The 22,051-nt window shown below is 46.9% G+C and overlaps 1 protein-coding gene across 1 annotated transcript in view; it reads right to left on the minus strand.

The window, feature by feature from the left end:
* Window positions 1-22,051, minus strand: part of BCAR3 (breast cancer anti-estrogen resistance 3) — a 107,563-nt gene that overhangs the window by 65,236 nt on the left and 20,276 nt on the right. The window contains exon 3 of the mRNA XM_008074606.1: window positions 8,167-8,206. Coding sequence (XP_008072797.1) covers window positions 8,167-8,206 — 40 coding nt within the window. The remainder of the gene's footprint in view (window positions 1-8,166; window positions 8,207-22,051) is intronic.

The following is a 22,051-nucleotide window of genomic DNA, read 5'->3' on the forward strand; positions in this document are numbered from 1 at the left end:
AAACGGCAAAGGTGCAAACACTCTAGAGCAGGAGTCAGCAAACCTTTTCCATAACAGGTTCCATTAGGCTTTGGGGGTCATTGGGTCATGATTGCAGACAGTCCTGACTTAATGATGGTTATGTTAACCACTTAGAATTTTTCGACTTAACGATGGTGTGAAAGTAATACACCTTCATGGAAACTGTACTTTGAATTTTGAAATGTGACTTTTTCCCAGGCTAGTGATAGGAGGCGTAACACTCTTCAGGGGTGGTAGGTGGAGGCAGCAGGTTGCAGCTCTGACAGCCCCGTAGTCAGAGGTGAAAACCGGTGCTCTGTGTGCACTGTGCTGCCAGATGGTCCTGCCCAGCTGGAGGCTGGTAGAAGTGTTCTGAGCATGCTTCTGGTGGGCTGGGCTAAGCTATGATGTCCAGCAGACCAGGCATATTAAATATATTTTCAGGTCGGGTGCAGTGGCTCACGCCTATAATCCCAGCACTCTGGGAGGCTGAAATGAGAGGATTGCCTGAGCCCATGGGCTCGAGACCAGCCCGGGCAACTTGGCAAGACCTCATCTCTACAATAAATTTTTAAAAAATTAGCCGGGCATGGTAGCGCGTGCCAGTAGTTCCAGCTACTTAGAAGGCTGAGGCGGAAGGATCGCCTGAACCCAGCAGGTCAAGGTGGCCGAGAGCATGCCGGTGCCCTCCAGCCCAGGTGACAGTGAGACTCCAACTACAAAAAAAAAATCTATTTTCAACTTACGATAGGTTACTGGGACGTAATGTAACACCACCGTTAAGTAGAAGCACGTCTATACTCAACCTTACTATTCCAGCGAGAAGGCGGCTACTACAGACGACATGTAAATGAGTGGGCACGGCTGTGTTCCAATAAAACTATCTATGCACATTGAAGTTTGAATTTTATATATTTTGCCACTCTGCATCTCATGTTTTTGTTTTTGCTTTCGTTTTTTTTTTTAAAGAGACATGGTTTCTCTCTGTCATCCAGGCTGGAGTGCAATAGGTTCATGTCATCCTTGGGCTCAGCAATCCTCCCGCCTCAGCCACCTGAGTAACTAGGACTACAGGCACATACCACCACACCCTGCTAATTTTTTTTAATTTTTATTTTTTGGTAGATGGAGTCTCGTTTTGTTGCCCAGGCTGGTCTCAAGCTCCTGGCCTCAAGTGATACTTCCACCTTGGCCTCTCAAAGTGCCAGGATTATAGATATGAGCCACTGGGCCTGGGCTCTATTTGACTTTTTAAAACCATTTAAAAGTATAACATGCAATTCTAGCTTGTGGTCATTCAAAAACAGGTGGTGGGCCAGATCTGGTCTTAGCTGTAGTTTGCTGACCCCCGATCTAAAGATAGCCTCCAACTGCCCATGAATTAATTTAATGTCATTGCGGTAACAAAATTTCCAAATGGAAATCTTTCCTCCCTAAAATATTCACTGGCTTCTGGCAAGATGTCCAGCACCAGGGTGGCTGCAGGACTTGTCCTGGTTTTCTTTCCCTCTCCTGCACCACGTAAGTCCTGCCAGGATCTATGAGCTTCCCTAGGAAACGGGTCTTAATCCTGTCTTTACAAGGTTTATGCGCTCGGCCAGGCTCTCCATTCCCACTGCTGTATCTCAGGCTAGGCTCTTGAGATACTTTCCTGACTGGTCTGACGGAACCGTCACAAACATATGGTGCATGCTTGGAAACCTATGTCGAAAGAGTCACTGAAGTCAAAATCAGCCAGCCCAGCCCTTTCTCCACCCACCGGGGTCTGGCCTCCTGGATGTGGCCCTACGGAGGGGGCAACCCTGAGGGCTGACATACAATGCTCTAGTTTGCTTTTTATTTTTATTTTTTTGAGTCAGAGTCTCACTCCGTTGTCCAGGCTGGACTGCAGTGGCACACTCACGGCCACTGCAGCCTTGACCTGCTGGACTCAGACGATCCTTCCGCCTCAGGCTTCCAAGTAGCCAGAATTACAGGCACGCGCCACCACACATGGCTAGTTTGTTGATTTATTGTAGAGATGAGGTCTCGCCAAGTTGCCCAGGCTGGTCTCAAACCTGTGGGCTCAGGGAATCCACTCACCTTGGCCTCCCAAAGTGCTGGGATTAGAGGCTAAGCCACCAAGCCCGGCCACGTCAGGCTTATTAAGCACAATTTGCATTCAGTTAGAGCCACCCTTTTCAGTACAGTTCTATGAGCCTGACAAACAACCACGACCATGGTCGGGTTAACGACTACCACATTACAGACTCCTGTTGCTATCATCCCTAAAAGCATCCTGGGGCTTCTGACCTCTTCCTCACCCCTTGTCAACCCCTGATTTGTTTTCTGTCGCTGTAAGTTTTGCCTTTTCTGGAATGTCACACAAGGATAATTATGGAGCACACAGCCTTTTGAGACTGTCTGCTTTTACTCAGCATAGAGTATTTGCTATTCATCCACGGCTGTGTGTGTAAACAGTCCATTCCCTTTTTTTTTTTTTTGGCTGAATAGTCACCACTGTATGCACGGGTGTCCTACAGCTTGTTCACCAGTTGAAGGGCACTGGGGTTGTCTGCACTTTTTGTCAGTTATGAATAATGTCACTATAGACATGCACATGCAGACTTTTATATGGCATATGTTTTCATGATAAAGTTTTACTTTTCATAAACGGCCACATCTTCACAGACATAAAGGATAAGATTTTATTGAACAAGGGACTGTTGGCCACCTCCGTTCTTCTGTCTCCTCACCCTGTCTCAGCATTTAAAAAAAAAAAAAACTAGGAACACTATACCTCCCGAGAGTAGCAGCAGAAAATGTTTTCAGGGCAGGGTGGGCGTGCTGGGTGGGAGCTCACTTGGAGTGGCCAGGGCTGCTTCACATTCACACTGGTTGTGTCTGCGCTCTGGTCCCACAGGGGATAGTGCTGGCTCTGTCGATGTGCACACTCAGGCAAAAACCTGCAGAGCCAGCTGATCGGCCCATTATTTGGTTCATATAACTTGTTGAGATCTCCCAGAATGGACAGCGTGCCATTGTTTCTGTAAGTCCCTTTTGCGACTTTGTTAGCTGGCTAATTCAGAGAAGACTGGCCTGCTTTCCTGCTGGAAGAAAAGCCTTCCCTCAAAGGCAGCTAGTAACCGTGACCATGGCTGCAGCCATCTTGAGCACAAAAGGGAGCTGAGGTCTCGACAGCCAGGGCGCTTCTTCTGGGTGCTAGAACTCACATCATTACCCTGCTTTTGACTTGCCCGGTGACCTGATGTGTCCCCCAGGCGACTGCAGGAAATGACCTCGCTGAGATCTGAGCCAAACGGCCTTCAGGAAGGAACGTTTTCTGAGCTGGGCAGCCCCTCTGCTCTGCAGGGAGAATGGCAGGGCTCTGGGCCCCACAGGGGGAAAGCTTGTCCTTTCTTCTTCTAACCTGCACAGCCGGCTCAGAGACTGCAAGTCAGTTTATTAAAGCTCACAGTGGGTCTAACAAGGCCCCAACAAGGCCCCACCAAGGCTGACGACAAAGAAAGAGGATATTGGTTCACAAGGAACCCGGCCAGAAACAAAAGGCTGCATCCGTGACACTTCCTTGCTGGGCCACCTGGAGAGCAGGCCTTTATCCGCAGGCCTGGCATGCTGTCTACAGCCGCTCTCAGCTCATCTGAAGAAAACAGGCAGCCCCGATTCCCACTTTGCTCTATTTTCCAATTTACCTTTTTAAAGGACAATTTATTTCAAGATGGAAAATCTCTAACACACGTTTTTTCTATAAGAAAATCATCCAGCTCTGCCCATCACTTCCTCCCCGCAAAAAGACACTTGAAGTCACCCCCAAGGAAGAGACGCCACTAAAACCAAATGGCTTGTGTGTGAAGAGGCCAGCAAGAGCTAGTCCTCAGTCTAAAAGGAGACACACAGGTGCAAAGGGGGAGGAGGCAGGAAACAGATAAACTCATAACACTGAGGGCAGGGTAGGGAGCAGCTTCTGAAGGGAACGATAAGGGGTTTGAAAAAGGCACACGTAATGGACTGCAAAGTACCTGCAGGGGTGACGTGAAGGACACGCAACTATCTGACAGGTCCTTGGTCTTAATGTCTACAAACAACATGAAATGCTACGCTTGTTCCAATCAATGTGGCCATTTTCTGATAAAGAGTGGCACGACTAAGAACTCCTTACCACTGGCTAAAATCTTTCCTCTCCAGCCTGTTTCAGGCACAGAGAACCACAAACACATCAAGCTAGAAGGAACATTGGCCCACTCCAAGCTTTTCTAGCTGTGGGGAAGATGGAACCCATATAGAGGTGGTAGCTCCCCTTCCTGGGGGATTCTCAGGGGATGTGTGACTTGGCGTCTCTGCTGGGATGCTATGTGGGTGGGACCCACGCTGAGCTATGCCCATTTGTTAACACTGTGGCAATACTGTTTTATCAAATTTTCTTTTTCTCTTTTTTTTTTTGTATCGGGGGTCTCACTCTGTCACCCAGGCTGGAGTGCCGTGGCATGTTCATGGCTCACCACAGCCTCCATTTCCTGGCTGGCAGAGTCTCCCACCTCAGTCTCCCAAGTGGCTGGGACTACAGGGGTGAGCCGCCACTTGCAACTAATTAAAAAAAATTTTTTTTTGTAGAGATGAGGTCTCGCGATGGTGCCAGGGCTGGTCTCAAACTCCTGGGCTCAAGCAATCCTCCTGCCTCGGCCTCCCTCCCTCAGCTGGGATCACAGGCATGAGTCACTGCACCCAGACCGATTTTACTAAATGTTCTAAGCAACTACCTGACACGGGCCTACGAAACTGTATGCAAATATGTTTTAGTGGGGGTAAAGACATGGTCACACACAGTGGGGACAGTGAGCAGGCAGAGTGTGGACGATAAAGTTCCACTTTCTGCCCAGGGTCACTGGCTCTAAAAGCTATTTCCTCCTGTTAAAAAAAAAAGTTGGTTTTATCTAGGTCAAGGAATGCTGGGTATGCGGAGGAGAATTCCAGAGCCACACACCATTGCTAGCCGCTAACCAGCTAACCACGGGTGACCAGCGGGGAAGGTGGGAAGGCTGTTGCTTTCCCATCTGGCAGAAACAGCTCCTTTCAGTCCAGGGAGGAGAATCCGTGACATCAGATTACAGAAAAGGACCTCAAGCCTACACAAAGCAGTTTTAAAAATCAGACCTTCAAAGTGATCACGCTTTGAGATACCGTGGGAAAAAAAACGGTGAGAAGAGAGCAGGGAAAACAAGGAGAAAGAAGAAATGGAAAAACACAAAACTCTCCTCTCTAAAGCCAGAGTTAAAGAGACGGACAGGGTGAGGCATGAGTCCCATATTTCTGGGCTACTTTGGACCTGCAATTTATTTTCCTATCACACCCACACATCAAACTGAGCCTGGAGGGTCTCGGTGCTATGGGAGGCCCAGCAGGAGGCCAGCCCACGGGACAGGGTGAAAGAGCTGCCAGGCAGCCCTGGGCCTTCCCAGCCGTGCCACGGGGAAGAGCTACTTGTTGCTAGGCAACCAAGCCCCTTTCACCAGCATTAATGTGCCGCAACACAACAGTTCCGAGTGCTGGGAGGACACACAGCGCACGAACTGAGTTGTAGATTCTTCCTCCAGCCAGACTCTCCTGCCATGACGCTCAAGTGCCATCACCCACCAGCCGTGGGGTCAGCTTCAGACCTCTCCATCTGGGCACTGGGAAGATCAGGGGAAGAGGGCTGCAAAGCCTCTGGCGGGGAAGGGGGCAGCATTTAAAGACACAGAGCGGGGACCTGGATGGGAGCGCCTGCTAGACTCGGGCTGCTGTCTGTTGGCCACAACTGGACGCTCCCGCTGCCCAAATGACACTCAGGCAGGGATCGGATGTGCCCTATTCTGTGGTCACAAGGAATCTCTGAAAAACTGGCATGCTGACTCCCGATTTTAGGCTAGTGAATCTGGCCCTACCAGAAGGGCCCTTCATGCTACAGCATACCACACATCGAATTCCTGCTTTTCTCCACGTCCAACAGGCAGTGAGTGCACAAGGGGATGCAGAGAAGGAACCACTCAAAGCCAAGGGGGCCAGGCTGCAACCCACCCTGCCTATAGCTCTCACCTCCCTCGACTGGTCTCCAGCCACCCTCTAGCCAGAGGCACCCGTGGGCACCAATGTATGAGGCCTTCATGACACTGGTCAGTCTGGGCAATTAATGACTACCAAGGGCCCACTGGTCCAACAGGACTGACCAGTGGTCCCCTTGGACCTCGAGGTCAGAGGTCTTCATGGACAGTCCTTTCAGAGCTTTGGTGCTCTTGGAGGCAAACAAATATATCCTATGTTGGCCCACCAAGTTCTCAAGCCAACCCTCTAAACCAGGGGCTAAGGGGGAATGAAAGAAAACTGCATTCGGGAGGGACAGACACTGCTTACAGGGCTCTGACCAGATTCAGATGAGGTTAGGAAGAAAGGTTAACCTTTGGAAAACCTCAACAAGTCCTTGAAAGGAGAACCCTCCGAGCCTCCAGAGAGTGGTGCTACCACATCTCACAGCCTGGGAAAGGTGGGAGGAGTCACAGGCAGAAGCCTCCTGACAACCCCAGTAACCCTTCTTTGTCAATACAACTCAGCTCACCACAATCGGTATTCATGAATGAGATGCAATAGCTTAGATAATATGAAAATAGGCCATTCTAAAATTCTCTATGCTTAGCTTTATAATTCACTGCCAGATTATCTTAAAAGGGGTTTGGACTCCTGTAAAAGAAAGAACAGAGCCCCTGCAGTAAGCAGCGGGGGATCGGGGGGAAGGGAGGCAGTCACTGTCTGAAACACGGATGGAGGGATTCTGAAGGGCTGCGTGACTTACACGTGCATAATTCTAGGGTACGTGTTCAATGTTCCAGCCCAGTCAGGCCAGTCTATGTGAACAGCATCTCCTAATGCTCTGCAGTGCTGCACGACCTGCATCCAACACCTGGATGCACCCAGGAGGGATGTGGACATGCTGTCTGTAAAGCTCTGGCAGGTTCCGCAGTGGCGGCCCTGCTGGTTTAGGAGCTCACGCTTGCTGCTGTGAAAACAAGTTCAGACATCATCCAGGTACAAGAAAGGGGACAAGTCACATCTGCTTTGACTCTGAGAGGCTGCATCATAGCTTCATCATAGCTGTCCTAGGACCAGAGGTTCTACGGAGCTTTGTCCTCTGCCTCCCTCAGAAGGAGCAAATACCAAAACTCCAGGGAGAGGCACAGAGACAAGATCCCAACAGGCCCAAATGCCGTGAAACTGGGGTGCTGTCCCTGGAATGTGGAGGGCGAAACACGGTTCCAAAGGAGACATACGCCTTAAACACCAACTCATGCCACCATTTCTCCTAGAAGATAATGATATATGGTGTCATAAAGCCAAGAAACTTAGTGTGACAGTCAGACTTCTCTCTTCTGTAGGAGATGCCGGATTTAATTACAAGAACCCAGAAAACGGGGAAGAAGAGGGGAGACGTGAAAAGAGTCTTTCCTTTCTGCTCATAGGAGAAACACTGTTGACAAGGGCTGACTGCTTAGAAGACATGACTGCCAGCCCTACTGGAAAGCAACATCACTACTTGGTCCCGGATCAGCCGCTGAACAAGAGGGTGGCGCTGCAAAGGAAAGGACCCTCATACACCCTCCAGAGCCTTCAGGCCTCCACTAAAGAGAAACACAGGCCCACGCCTCCTCATCTGCCATTCCAAATCCCAATAACTCTGAAAATGGCATTTAAAAAATAACTCACCTGGCATTAAAACTCGCTCAATCTTATTTGAGGGCAAAATGTGCCCCGAATTACATAAAATCCCACTTGTTGTGACAATGCTTACATGATTCTGTGGAAATAGTGAGTTTGATTTTGGAGTGCTGACCCAGACCTCTTGGGGTATTATTACTTTTCTAAAAAAGACACACAAAAAGCTCCCCCAAAGAACAAAAAGCATATCTGGCTCCAAGGGCTAGATAAGGGAAAAAAGATTGTAGACCTGCAATGGGATAATGTGAGACCACTACAAAATTTACCCAAGACCTAAGAGAGTCAAATTTCTTCCTGATGTTTCAGCTAATCTAACCAGCTTTCTACATAAGACAGACTGCAGCATTATTTGGCAACGTTGTGTTAGAAATACAGAGTCTGTTTCCCAGGGTCATGACCACAGGTCCAATTTTGGCTTCCTACCTTCACATATTCCAGAGTTGGGTCCAGCAGATGCGGATCCCTGAAAAGAGAAAACACAAACATGAGAACGATTGGGAAGAATATGTCCTGATGTGGACCACAGTGTGTCCAATGCTATTTCCCCATTCACGTCGGCCACCCCTGGGACCCCAGCTCCCAGACAGCACGCACAGCAGACAGGAGGCGGTTCCTTTCATGGTGTGTGTGTGTGGGTGAGTGGAAGACAGCACTCTCATCGCGGCCAGGGAGCTGCACATGCTTTCTGTCAAATTCAGGCCGGAATGTTAGACTATTTAATATGTGCTCATTCTAGATTTACTCAAGCACAGGAACTGAAAGTCTGAAGCCAAGAGCTCGGAGGAGGGCAGAGGTGGGGGACAGGCAGGACTGGGTGTGGGAACGAGGGGCACTTCTGAGCACTAATGGTGTCTGGGTTAATTCAAACAGTCTTCACTACTAATTCTATTTAAAAGTCCATTTAAATGTTTGCATAAATAATGTTTTTATTTTAAAAAGATATGTTTTTCATAACAAAAATTTAGTCAGAAGAGTGACATTGTTTTATGCTTTTGGAAATCTTTTGAATGTCTGTCCTAATAAAAGACAGCTAAAATCTCATAGCTACTTCTGCTTTCAATATGTTGTGTGATATGTCTTGGTTGAAACAGATGAAGAAAAAACCATCTTCACAGAGATATGTAATCGGAGAAGGGAAGGGAATTTGAATAGACTTCAAGAGAGTTGTGAATGTTCTGCTTTGGTATCATACGAAAAGTCAATGAGTGGTCGTTATGTTGTGTCCATATTGCCAGAAAGAAAATGGAGGCTCTGGTGGATGGAGAATCTGCCCAAGGGCAACCAGCACCAGTGAGGGGAGGAGGGAGGTGGCTCTGGCACCCACTGGCTCCTGGTGTAAATCTGAGCAATTTATCTTAATTTTCTTTGTGCCCCAGTGTTTGTCCTCCCCTGTCTGATGGCTGCTCTTAGGTCTATCACAACATATTAGGATTAACTGCACGATTAAAAGGAGACACCATGGCTGGCATTGAGGAAGGGTTTTACTAGGGAAAGGAAAGCAAGATCTGACTTAGGCAGCACGAGAGGAAAGGGAGACACGGGAGCTAACACTTCCAGTGCAGGCAGGGTCATAGTGAGGTTCCCTGACCCCAACTGTGAGAAGACAGCTGCCTTCAGACTTGAACTTTGAAAAATCAAGACAATGCCGTAGAGAGGTGTGGTCATTTTAAAAGGACAGAACGACTCTGAAGCCTGCAAGGCTAGCCTCTCCTCTGAAGGGGGGAGTGTCTTAGCATATGTGCAGTAAGACCATTTCCATCAAAAGACAAGGGATCCCCATGGGAAAGCAATCACCTTGTGAAGGTGGGCTCACCCCAAGGCTACAGGCGTGATTGCCTCTCCGGTTGTGGAGACAACCCAGGAGATGGAGGCTCCAGCATTTCTCCCCTGAACAGAAGCAGAAGGCCACTGACAGGTCAAGGACATGACCTGCCTCGTGGCGGAAATGGATCCAACTCCAAGTCATCCTCAGACTGGCTTGACTGTCCATATAGGGCTGTCCATTTAGGGCTGCAGTGCATGCACAGAGACAGGCTGGCGTCCAAGGGGCCCCGGGCAGGCAAACAGACTAGGTTCTTGAAAGAATCCCTTTGTAGGGCCAAGGGACTAGAAAAGCGCTTCAACGCCCAGCCCCTGTGTGCACGCCCATCCAACAGGGTTCTGAAATCAGTCTTTCAATGCCTTCAAGCCGGGCATACTCATTGCTTCCAAGCTGGTGTTAGTTTCACAGGCATTTTCTCCCAAAGCAGGCGAGCCAAAGGGCACCCGCCCTGGGAGTTGCTGCAGTGTCATTCCCAGGGTCACCCCAGTGTCACACCCTGGACACTGCCCATGTCATCATGCCACAGAACACCCCACTAGCAACTTAGCTTTGTCAGCAGCACTTTGACCATGTGTCCCCTTTAAGTCCTTGAACCCCTGGTTTTCCAGTGAATTCGCATTTTAGGCTTAGGGGCATTGTTGCTTAGCGGTCTGGCCCTGGGAGTATGAAAAAATGTTAGAGCCACTGGAATGTTGTTTTTCATCTTCTTCATATTCCTATTTTCTAATATGTTTTAAAATATACTTCATAACCAGGCATGGTAGCGCGTGCCTGTAGTTCCAGCTACTTGGAAGGCTGAGGCGGAAAGATCGCCGGAGCCCAGCAGGTCGAGGCTGCGGTGGCCGGGAGCGGCCACTGCACTCCAGTCTGGGTGACAGAGTGAGACTCCAACTCAAAAACAAAAAACAAACAAAACAAAACAAAACAAAACAAAATATATATATATGTATATGAAATATATATATATTTCATATACATACATGTATGTCTTAATGCATGAACAAATGATATAGGTATGTACTGTCCAAACTGAATGTTCTCAAACTTTTTGGTTTTTGAATCCCTTTAACAATCTAAATTAAGAAACCCAAACAGCTTTGTGGGCTATTTCTATTGATCCTTGATATTAGAAATTAAAACATGACCGGGCTTGGTGGCTCAGCCTATAATCCCAGTGCTTTGGGAGGCCAAGGCGAGTGGATTGCCTGAGCCTGTGGGTTCGAGACCAGCCTGGTCAACTTGGCGAGACCTGTCTCTACAATAAATAAAAAATTAGCTGGGTGTGGCAGCATGTGCCTGTAGTTCCAGCTACTTGGAAGGCTGAGGCGGAAGGATCACCGGAGTCCAGCAGGTAGACACTGGGATGGCCGTGAGTGTGCTACTGCACTCCAGCCTGGGCAATGGAGTGAGACTCAAACTCAAAAAAACAAACAAACAAAAATTAAAACAGAACTTTTCAAAATATTAATTCTATTTAAAAGCACACTAATATGTTTACATAAGTAACATTTTTATTTTTAAAAAGATTTTTTCATGACAAAAATTTAGTCAGAAGAGTGACAATGTTTTATGTTTTTGAAAATCTTTTAAATTCTGTCTTAATGAAAGACAGCTAAAATCTCATATCTACTTCTGCTTTCAATATGTTGTGTGATATATCCTGGATGAAATAAATGAAGAAAAATCCATCTTCACAGAGATATGTAACTGGAGAAGGGAAGAGTATTTAAATAGACTTTCAGAGAGTTATCGATGTTCTACTTTGATCCCATACTAAAAGTCAACAAGTGGTAGTTTCTTAAAGGTCAGTTGTAATGTGGAATCTGGAACTTTTATTCTTTCAGGCCCACCTGCACTTTGAATGCACCTTTATCCATATGTGATTCTGCAGCTAAAAAAAATACTGCTTTACCGAGTTATATAGGTTTTCCAAATTTTGATCCATTTCAGTATAATATTTAGAAATCACATTTGTTGATATCACCACTGATCTTATCCGAGAAATTGCTAAGTACAGTTGTCCCACGGCATCTGTGTGGGGTTGGTTCCGGGACAACCAAAACCCACGGATGCTCAAGTCCCTTGTACAAAATGGCACAGTATTTGCCCATTACCTACACACATCCTCTTGTTTTAAATCATCTCTGGATTACTTATAATACTTAATATAATGTAAATGCTAAGTCAAGAGTTGTCACACTGTATTGTTAAGGAAATAATGGCAGGAAGAAAGTCTGTATATGTTCAGTATAGACGAAACTATCCTTCTATTTTTCAGATATTTTTGATATGCAGTTGGTTGAGGCCACAGATACAGAGCAGTGGCTCTGTTAGGACTATCAAGTTCACGGTGGAGCATGAAAGTTTTCCAAAATTCTAATTTTCACTTGGAAGTCTGGATTTTTTTTTTGTTGGCAACTAACACTGTCAAATAGTTTTCTTGAGTTTCATTTCATTCACTTTTTGGGAAAATATCTGTCAAGTATCCAAACCATGTGGTCATGCCTTGTGATTTTAATTCTCTCTTTTCTAGGTGCTCTACATGTTATTACTTTGGTAACTGTTGAGAGCTGTGCCTGGGATCTTTGCTTCACCCACCAGGTTTGGTTGTGAGATCCTTTTCCCTGTACCTTTGAAAGCTGAAACACCCTCTCTGCCTTTCTCTAGAGAGGCACTTGCCGAGCTGCTTCTCCCAGGCCAACCCTCAAACTCTCCTGGGAAGGAGGTGGGATAACCAGAGTGGGCCCAGCTGTGCCTGGGTGGTTCTTGGGCAGCAGTGACTGCCATTAGCAGTGTCCCCACGCCAAGATTGGGTTAAGTCTAGGCTGATGGCCTGTGCTCTCTCTACAACATGCCTCAGTTAGAAAACCTCTTCATTGCACTTTTTTTTTGAGACAGGGTCTTACTCTGTCACTGAGCCTGGAGTGTAATGACAAGTCAGAGGTCACGATAACCTTGACCTCTTGGGCTCAAGTGATCCTCCTGCCTCAGCTTCCCAAGTAGCTGGAACTACAGGCCTATGCCTCCATGATTGGCTATTTTTTTAATTTTTTGTAGAGATGGGGTCTCGCTACATTGCCCAGGCTGGTCTCAAACTCCTGGCTTCAAGCGATCCTTCCATCTCAGCCTCTGGAGGAGCTGGGGCTATGGGCATGAGATACCATACTCCGTCTATATTTTTCTTATGCTCCTTAATTTTTCCTTGTTGGTTCCTTGGGGCAGGGGTTGGGGAGATGACTTTGAAAGACAGGCAATCAAGAACATTTTTCAAGCAAATGTCACATCATGGAAAAAGCGGCAAGTTTAGGCTGCAAGCCAAGCCAAACACCTAAGAGCTTTTTCTCCCACGGACCATCTTACTTTAGTAAGCAGCAGAAGTATTTATATCTACTTCCTATTTTGTTACACAAAATATTTAAAATATGTATATTCAAGTTTAGATTTAATAAAATAAAAATTTTCACCTTTTCAAAGACTTTTGTTTGTTTGTTTTTGTTTTAAGAGATGGGGTCTTGCTTTGTCATTCAGGCACGATCATAGCTCACTATAGCCTTGAACTCCTGGACTCAAGCGATCCTCCTGCCTCAGCCTCCCAAGTAGTTGGTACTACAGGTAAGCATCACCATGTCTAGCTTCAAAGACATTCTTTTATTTTATTTTTTTTTTGAGTTGGAGTCTCACTTTGTCACCCAGACTGGAGTGCAGTGGCCGTTCCCAGCCACTGCAGCCTCGACTTGCTGGGCTCCGGCGATCCTTCCGCCTCAGCCTTCCAAGTAGCTACTACGCCCAACTAATTTTTGATTTATTGTAGAGATGAGGTCTCACCAAGTTGCCCAGGCAGGTCTCGAAACCGCGGGCTCAGGCAATTCGCTCACCTCAGCCTCCCAAAGCGCTGGGATTACAGGCTGAGTCACCGAGCCTGGCCCAAAGACATTCTCAAGAGATTTTTTTTTAAAACTATGAGAGCACAGAGGAATACAGTGACTGTGGTATAGTTTGGTAGTACTGCCTTGCTCTGCACCAAGGCAGCAATTTTATCCATCAGTGCTTTTACAAATGTCAACATAGTGAGAGAGGCAGTAACATCTTGGTATCCTTATGAAAATAAGCTCAGTCTTACAGATCCTCTGACAGGGTTGGGTCCATGAATCACATTTTGAGGAGCACTGTTGTAAATAAATAAATACACATATGTCAGCTGCAGGCTTACATATTTTACCATGTGCAGTCAATGGATGTCACACCAAAAGCTCAGGCCACAATAACAAAAAATAAATAAATAAGACTACATCAAAACTAAAAATCTTCTGCACAGCAAAGGAAACAATCAACAAAATGAAACGGCAGCCTGTGGACCCTACATATTTGAGAAGGGGTTAGCATCAAAATGTCTGAGCTCATACAACTCAACAGTAGAAAAACAGACAACCCAAGTGAAAAATGAGCAAAAGACTTGAACAGACATTTCTCCAAACAAGACAAAAGAATGGCCAGTAGGCATGTGAAAACGTACTCAACATCATTAATCACCAGGGAAATGCAAATCAAAAGTACTGTGAGATCTTAACTCATATCTGTTAGGAATGTTGGCAAGGGTGTGGAGAAAAGGGAACCCTTTTGCACCGTTGATGGGAATACAATTGGTGCAGCCACTATGCATGGAGGTTCCTAAGGAAATTAAAATAGAACTACTATATGCCCCAGCAATCCCTCTTCTGAGTATATTCCTGGAGGAAATGAAATCACCACCTCATAAAGATATCTACACTCTCATGTTCACTGCTGCATTATTCACAACAGCCAAGATGAGGAAAAACTTAAGTGTCTATTGATGAATGCATGAGTGCTGTCCCCTCTTATCCATAGTTTCACTGTCTGTAGTTTCAGTGAGCTGAGGTCTATTGTGGTCTGCAAATAGGTGAGTATGGTACATGAGACATTTAGAGACCACATTCATACAACTATTATTACGTTATATTGTTATAATTGCTCTATTTTATTATTGGTTATTGTTGTTACAGTTTGGTGGCCGAATTAATTTTTTAAATTATTTTATTTAAAAAATGTGGGGTACAAATGAGGGTTAGGAACACACGTGGTCATCATACAGGTAAAGTATGGGTACCCATATTGATGTTATGTGCCCCCCCGGCAGTGTCCCACTACTGTGGTGGCCTAATTTACAAATTAAACTTTGTCACAGGTATGTATGTACAGGAAAAATACGGTCTCCATGGGGTTAGGTACTATCCGTGTGGGGAGGTTTCAGCTTTAGTGAGAGGCACGGTGGGATGGAGGAAGGAGATGCACAAATGGAGAAGGTGTGCACAATTAAATGGTCTGAACCTGATCTCTCTCCAAAAGTTAATCTTGGTAAGTAGAGGTTTCACACTAAAAAATGAAAAAGAATGGTCTTTCATGAGGCTTGACTGAAGCAGAGAACCCAAAAGGAGACTCTTTAAAGCCTGAGGTCTTCAATGGAAGAGATGAGGATGATAAGAAAAAATAATAATAATATACAAGTTTTCACTAATTGGCTAAAGAGGTTTGGGGTTTGTTTCCCAGCCAGCCACCTCTCCTATCATCTCTAACATCAACTCTGGACAGACAGGCAGGACTGTGGGGAGAGCACAGGCTCCCTGCCTCGTGGTGACCTCTTCACGAGGACACTGCTAACTGCAGCCAGTGCTGCCCCAGGAGTCCCCCGGTCACAGCCTGGCCCACACTGGTTAGCCCAGCTCCTTCCCAGGAGAGTCTAAGGGTCAGGCTGAGAGAACCAGCTCAGAAAGCTGGTGAGTTTCGACATGCATCTCTGGAGAGTGGGATGCTTCAGCTTTCAGAAGGGAACATAAAAATAAGTAAATATAAAAAGTATGTAGCCCGGGCTCGGTGGCTCAGCCTGTAATCCCAGCACTTTGGGAGGCTGAGGAGAGTGGACTGCCTGAGCCCGCAGGTTCAAAATTAGCCTGGGTAACTTGGTGAGATCTCGTCTTCACAAAAAATTTAAAAAATTAGTGTGTAGTAGTACATGCCTGTAGTTCTGGCGACCTGGAAGGCTGAGGCAGAAGGATTGCTGGAGCCCAGCAGGTTGACGCTGGGTGGCCATGAGTGTGCCACTGCCCTCCAGTCTGGGAGACTCTGACTCAAAAAAAAAAAAAGTATGTAACTGAAAAATAAAAGGTGAGAGGAAAAGGATGCCACAACTAAATCTGGCAAAAACAGCAGATCCTAAGCAAAGTTCTAATCAGAGCGACACGGTGAGTGCCTAAAAAAATTACACTTGAGAATTACAATCACAAGTCTGATATATTTCCTTTAGTGATATGATGAATAGACTAGTAGGTTTAAGGAATGCTATAATTAAATTTTATCTGGATTTCAGCAAGGAGTTGAGAAAGTCATGGTGTTACTATGACCAAACAACTTACAGGGCCCAAATTATTTAGTGCAGATCAGTTTTGAACTAAACAACCAGTATCCTACCTACCCCTCCCTCCCAAAAACAACAGGAAACCAACCACTGATCATCTACAAAGGTCCTTACAGTAGACAGAAGTGCTCCATCCAAGCTTGCTCTCTTCATACTATTATGATCCCTTAAATGAGAACTTTGATGGCACGGTGATCAAATGCATAATCAGGAAAATCAAGAAGGGCCAGTTCAGGCAACAGGCACCCTGCCAAGGGATTATGAGCACTGGCTACAGAGCCAGACTACCTGAGTTCAAATACTGCCTCTACCATTTAGTACTGTGTGAACCTAGACACAGTTCACCATGTAAACAAAACCTCTCTATGCCTCAGTTTTGTCATCTGTAAAATGAGGATAGTGACAGTGTGGAGACTGAATAAAGGTGAATTAATTTATCCAAATGTTTATAATAGCACCTAACATACAGTAAGTAATATATGGGCTTTTATTAAATGCTATGTGAGCTGTGAATTAAATACAATCAGGTCCTCCCTCCTCTGCAAAAAATATTTAGGTAATGGGCAAAATCTGACCAGATAAGGTGGAACAGGGATAAATTTTGAACTTCTTGTTCGAAAATTCCACTCAGGTGGGTAGAAGGTGGGAAGGATGTGGAATGTCGGTGACCAGGGTTAATCGTGAAACAGCAAGATGAAGTTACTAAAGATGCTGGTGGAGTCCCAGGCTATGTCACCAGAGAACTGGAAATCAGAACGAAAGGGGGTGGGAGTAATTTGACAGAGCACATCTAGAGTATTCATTTATACTATGAAAGTGAGTAATGTAGTGATAAACAGAATGCTGACTCACCAGGACAGGTCCCAAAAGCCAATAGCCAGAAGAGAGGAGGGAGCACTGACCCACATAACACAGGGAAGAACTGAGGAAGAGGAGCATTGAGTCTGGGAAGAATGGTCAGGAGAAGACACAGATGGCCGCTGTCTATAGCTGAGGGTGTCTGTGTAGAGGAAACAGCTAATATTCCATTCAAGAGAGCCAGAGGCTGGGGGAGGAAGACTTAGCCTGACTAGGGAGGTGCTTTCCCGCAATGAGCACCATCTTGAAATGAGATGAACTGCCCTCACCAGCGGATGTGAGGCTCAATGATCATCTGGCAGATGGGAAGGCTGGTTGGTCCTCTGTCCAGGCTGCTGGAAAAAGGGCATGAGGGTAGAGACTGCATCTGTCTTATATTTTTACTATTTATTTATGTGGGGGTCTCACTGTGTCGCCCAGGCTGGAGTGCAGTGGCACGATCATGGCTCATCGCAGCCTCGACCTCCTGGGTTCAGGCAATCCTTCTGCCTTAGCCTCCTGAGCAGCTGAGAATACAGGTGCGCACCACCATGCCTGGCTAATTTTTTAAACATTTTTTTGTAGAGATTAAGTCTCACTATCTTGCCCAGGCTGGTCTCGAACTCCTGGGCTTGAGCAAGCTTCTTGCCTTGGCCTGAGGTCAAAGTTCTGATTATAGGCATGAGCCACTGACCCAGCCCGCATCTGTCTTTTACAAACAACAACAAAGCATTTATTGAGCACTTATGCTGGGCTAAAGTGATTTACATAAGTGGGAAGATTCAATCCTCCTAATCCTGTGGAAGAAGGTGGTACTATCTCTAATTGACAGACGACAGAACAGAGGACACTCAGCTAGGGAGCAGAGGAGCTGGGGTTTGAAACCAGACACTAACTACAGGGCCTAGCACAGTGTTAGCAAGTGATCAGGCTCTTGGGAGCATTGGTTGAAGGGCTCACTTAACTGTACAGCTGCTCATTCAACACCGAGGCTGTGAAAAGGCACGGGTGGCTGCCAGGTTACCTTCTCCCTCCCTAGTCCTGTCCCCACTCCCCTCCTCACCTCCTTTTGTAAAAGGGATGTCAAGGCCAGGCTCTTGTCATCCCAGCACTTTGGGAGGCCGAGGCGAGTGAATTGCCTGAGCCTGTGGGTTCGAGTCCTGCCTGGGCAACTTGGCGAGACCTTGTCTCTACAATAAATCAGGTGTGGTAGTGTGCGTCTGCAATTCCGGCTGCTTAGAGGGCTGAGGCGGAAGGATTGCCGGAGCCCAGCAGGCTGAGGCTGCGGTGGCCAGGAGCATGCCACTGCACTCCAGTGCATGCCACTGCACTCCAGTGCATGCCACTGCATTCCGTGAGTGAGTTGAGTTGAGTGAGATTCCAACACACACAAAAAAAGGAAATCCAAGAGAAGCCACATCATGTTAAAGAAGTCCGAGCAAATCTCCCAAGCCCATGTCAAACTGATCTCGCTAGGCCCGTGGGAGAATTCAGCACCAGGTCTCCCACATTGGCATGATAGTCCACACTTCCATGCATGGACATGCTAGAAGCACTCTCTGGAAGTAGGAATAGTCAGGAAAACCACTCAGAGACTCTTCTGCTTTTCCTCATCAAAAAGGTCTCAAGCAGAGAAAATGATAAAACCGAAGCCCCCTCTTGGCCCTACTTACAAGTGAACCCCCCAAGGCCTGCCGAGGGGTCCTGCTCATTCTGCCATGAAAGCAAAGGGGAGTCCAAGCGTTCTCAGATTCCAGCTTTAGGCTTCAAGGGGTCCCCTGGCGCAGCCACATATGAAGGGGGACCCCCAAAACACCGGAATTACCTTTTGGAGGGCTGGCCCCTTGTAGTACATACAGGTTTTTCTCACTAGGTAAGTGTTTTAGGAATCCATCAACATCAGTGTACCAGCTAGTGTTGTGAGAGGTTATGTTCAACTTCAGGGAATTTTTTTTTTGTTTTGAGTCGGAGTCTCACTCTGTCACCCAGACTGGAGTGCAATGGCCGCTCCCGGCCACTGCAGCCTCGACCTGCTGGGCTCCGGCGATCCTTCCGCCTCAGCCTTCCTAGTAGCCGGAATTACAGGCGCGCTACCACGCCCGGCTGATTTTTGATTTATTGTAGAGAGGAGGGCTCGCCAAGTTGCCCAGGCGGGTCTCGAACCTGCGGGCTCAGGCAATCCACTCACCTCAGCCTCCCAAGGCGTGGGATTACAGGCTGAGCCACCGAGCCCGGTGGGAATTTTTTTAAGGAGATCCTTTCAAGATGCTTGCCCATTTCACGGGTGATTGCAAGGGCAACTGCCCACACTGCACTGAGTGTTCAGCAGTTTTTGACCAAAAATAGTGTGACCTCCCGTGCCCCACCCTGCCTATTCATTTAATCTCGCCCTGAATGTCTTTTGTTTTGTTTTGCTTCCCTGGAAGAAAAAAGTCCTCAAAGGGAAATGTGTGGCTGATGTGGAAGAAGTGAAACAAGAAATGGCAGAAGCACTAAAAGGCATCAAAATGAATGAGTTCAAAAACTGTTTTGAGCAGTGGAAAAAGCATCTCGATAGGTGTACTGCATCAAATAGAGAATACTTTGAAGGTAACTGAAGTTTAAACATGTAAGACTAAATGCACAATTTTTATAAGCAAATTCCAGTTTTGTGGGTCTCCTCGTATTCTTCTCACTCTGTGGAGGAACAAGAGAAGGAATATAAGGAGAGTTTCATAAAACCAAGTAGTGTGTTGCAAACCTAGAAGCTTTAAAAATCAATGTGTGAACCAAATTAAAATTCTATGTAAATGCAGATGTGCCACATCTCCCCCTCGCTCACCTGATCCCAGCTCAGCAGAAGGAAAGCATTCTTCAAACACAAACTCCCTTCCCGTGAGCTAAAAAACATGGCAGTGGGCCCTGCAGCTCCAGTCTCTAGTTTGAAATAGAATATCCAATTATTCCAACAAGACTGTGCTGCAGACAGTCCCCACCCAACCAATTTATATTCTCCAAGACAGATCACTAGAAAACAAACAGAGGAACTTGGCAACATAAACGAAAAGAGGTTTTTAAAAGAAATACATTTATTTGGCTTATGCCAATTATGAACTCCTGCCCTGTGCGTCCATGGTGTGCATCTCTGTTGACGATAGGCTGGCCGGCACTGCAGCCCCTCTTGCCACGCATGCCGCCCCACCCTGCACGGTCACCAGAGGAGGCAGGGGGGTGAAACTGGACCCTCTTGCTATTTTGTTTTTAAGTGTATTATGTTTTAAATAACATCACTGCGTCTGCTCTGGTTAAATCATTCTTTCCAGTGTCCCACCTGTAAAAGTTCAAACTTTAGAGACATTCAGATGAGCCGTGGAATATATTTACTACTTGAGTTTGTTTCTCATTAATAACTGGATTGATAATTTCCTCCCTCTTAAAAAGACACTTGAGCTTCAAGTGTTGGTTATTTTGAGTGAAGAGGTTCTCCTCTTAAGCAAAATGTCACTAATACAGACTTTCTTCTCCAGATGGTTGGAATACAGATAGGGAAGGAAGGCCACTACGTCTGCCTTACATCATAGAATGTTTTAAATGAGTGATTGTCTACGTCTTTGAAGATTATAGAATAAATTATGGCTAACAATGTGGCCAGACAAATGTTCTTTTAGATATAACATAAAATGAGTTGTCTGTACCAAGATAATTATTTCACGCAATGGAGGAATAGGAGAAACTAGACCCACCATTGCCCATCAAGGCGGGCAACGGCTCGCCTCGGACTCCAGGCATGCTGGTTGTCTGCAGGGGTGGCATGCCTCCTCTGAACGCATGGCACAGGGTCTGTATTACAGCTGAGGTGTTGTATCTTCATTTGTATTTGGGCTTTCCTTTACAAGGTGCACTCTCCAAGAGCAGTGAGGTGTCTGCTCATGCCAGCATCTCCCATAGTTCTTGTATTCATCCCACAAACGCTATCAAGCACCTGCAACATGCCACACACTAGGCTGGAGGTGGAAATGCTTGACTCGAACACAAAGGCTCTGCTTCCAGAGATGGTGCAGGCAAGTGGGAGATGCTCAGCAAGCCCGGCACAGCCCAGGCTGGAAGAGGTGTCAGTGGGCAGGCAGCCCCAGGGAGGAGTCTGCAGGCAATGTCTCTGCTAGGTTTTGAGGATCAGCTGGGGACTTTTTTTTTAGAATCCCCAAGGTAGGTGGTGAGAGAGAGCTCCAGGCAATGGGAGGAACATGTGCAAGGTGACAGGGACGTGAGGCAACAGGTCTGTCTGGGGACTGCCAGAGGTTCGGGAGTTCGTACCGAGGCCCAGGCTGCCCGCATATCCCACCTGATGCTTGCAGATCTCGTGACTGCCTCCTGCTGGCTCTACACAACAGCAACAGTGATCCTCATCAGACCGGGCTACTCTCCTGCTCAGGGTCCTGACAGCTCCCAGCTTTCAGAACCAAACCTCAAGAGTCTGCTGTGGCCTCTGAGCCTGGCTGTGGGACCTAGCCAGCTCTCCAACCTCATGGTGGCGGGCAGGATTCTAAAGACAGCCCCGGGATTCCTGTCCCCTTGGTATCCAGTCAAACATGAACCTAGGCCTGCTGCAAAGGAGCTCTGCAGATGGAATTAACGTCCCAAGTCAGCTGACACTAAGATAAGGCAATCACCTGGACAGGCCCAATTGGAAGCATGAGGGACCCTGCCACTGGTGTCACATCGCGAGAGGACCCATGGCACAGAGCTGCAGGGGGCCTCCAGGGGACTGAAGCAACTCCATGTTGACAGCCAGGAAACCCCAGAGTGTGGAATCAGGCTCTTCCCCAGAGCCGGCGCCTTAGCTGTGAGACATCCTGAACTGGACTCCCACTGAGCTGTGCCGGGCTTCTGACCTGCAGGAACTGTGAGGTCAGGATGGGTGAGAGGTTCCAAATTTTTGTTATGCAGAAAAAAAACCTCCAAAAAGCAAAAAAGTGTATTGTCTCCCGCCCCCCCCAGCAACACTGACTCTCCTTTCTGTTGCTCAAATATGCTGAGCCTGTCCTGCCTCAGTGCCTTGGTACTGGCTGTCTTTCTGCCCAGAATCTTCCTCCCCCAGAGGCTCACAGGCTCACTGCCTTGCGTCACAAGGTCTCGACACAACCATCGCCTCCTCAAAGCCATCCTATGGGATTTGCAGCCCATGTCCCTCCGTTTCCCGAGCCAGCTATATTTTTTCCACCCACTGCGACATTACAGGA

Source organism: Carlito syrichta, unplaced genomic scaffold (genome assembly GCF_000164805.1).
Source record: "Carlito syrichta isolate Samal-C Ts95f unplaced genomic scaffold, Tarsius_syrichta-2.0.1 Scaffold316502, whole genome shotgun sequence".
NCBI classification, from domain to species: domain Eukaryota; kingdom Metazoa; phylum Chordata; class Mammalia; order Primates; family Tarsiidae; genus Carlito; species Carlito syrichta.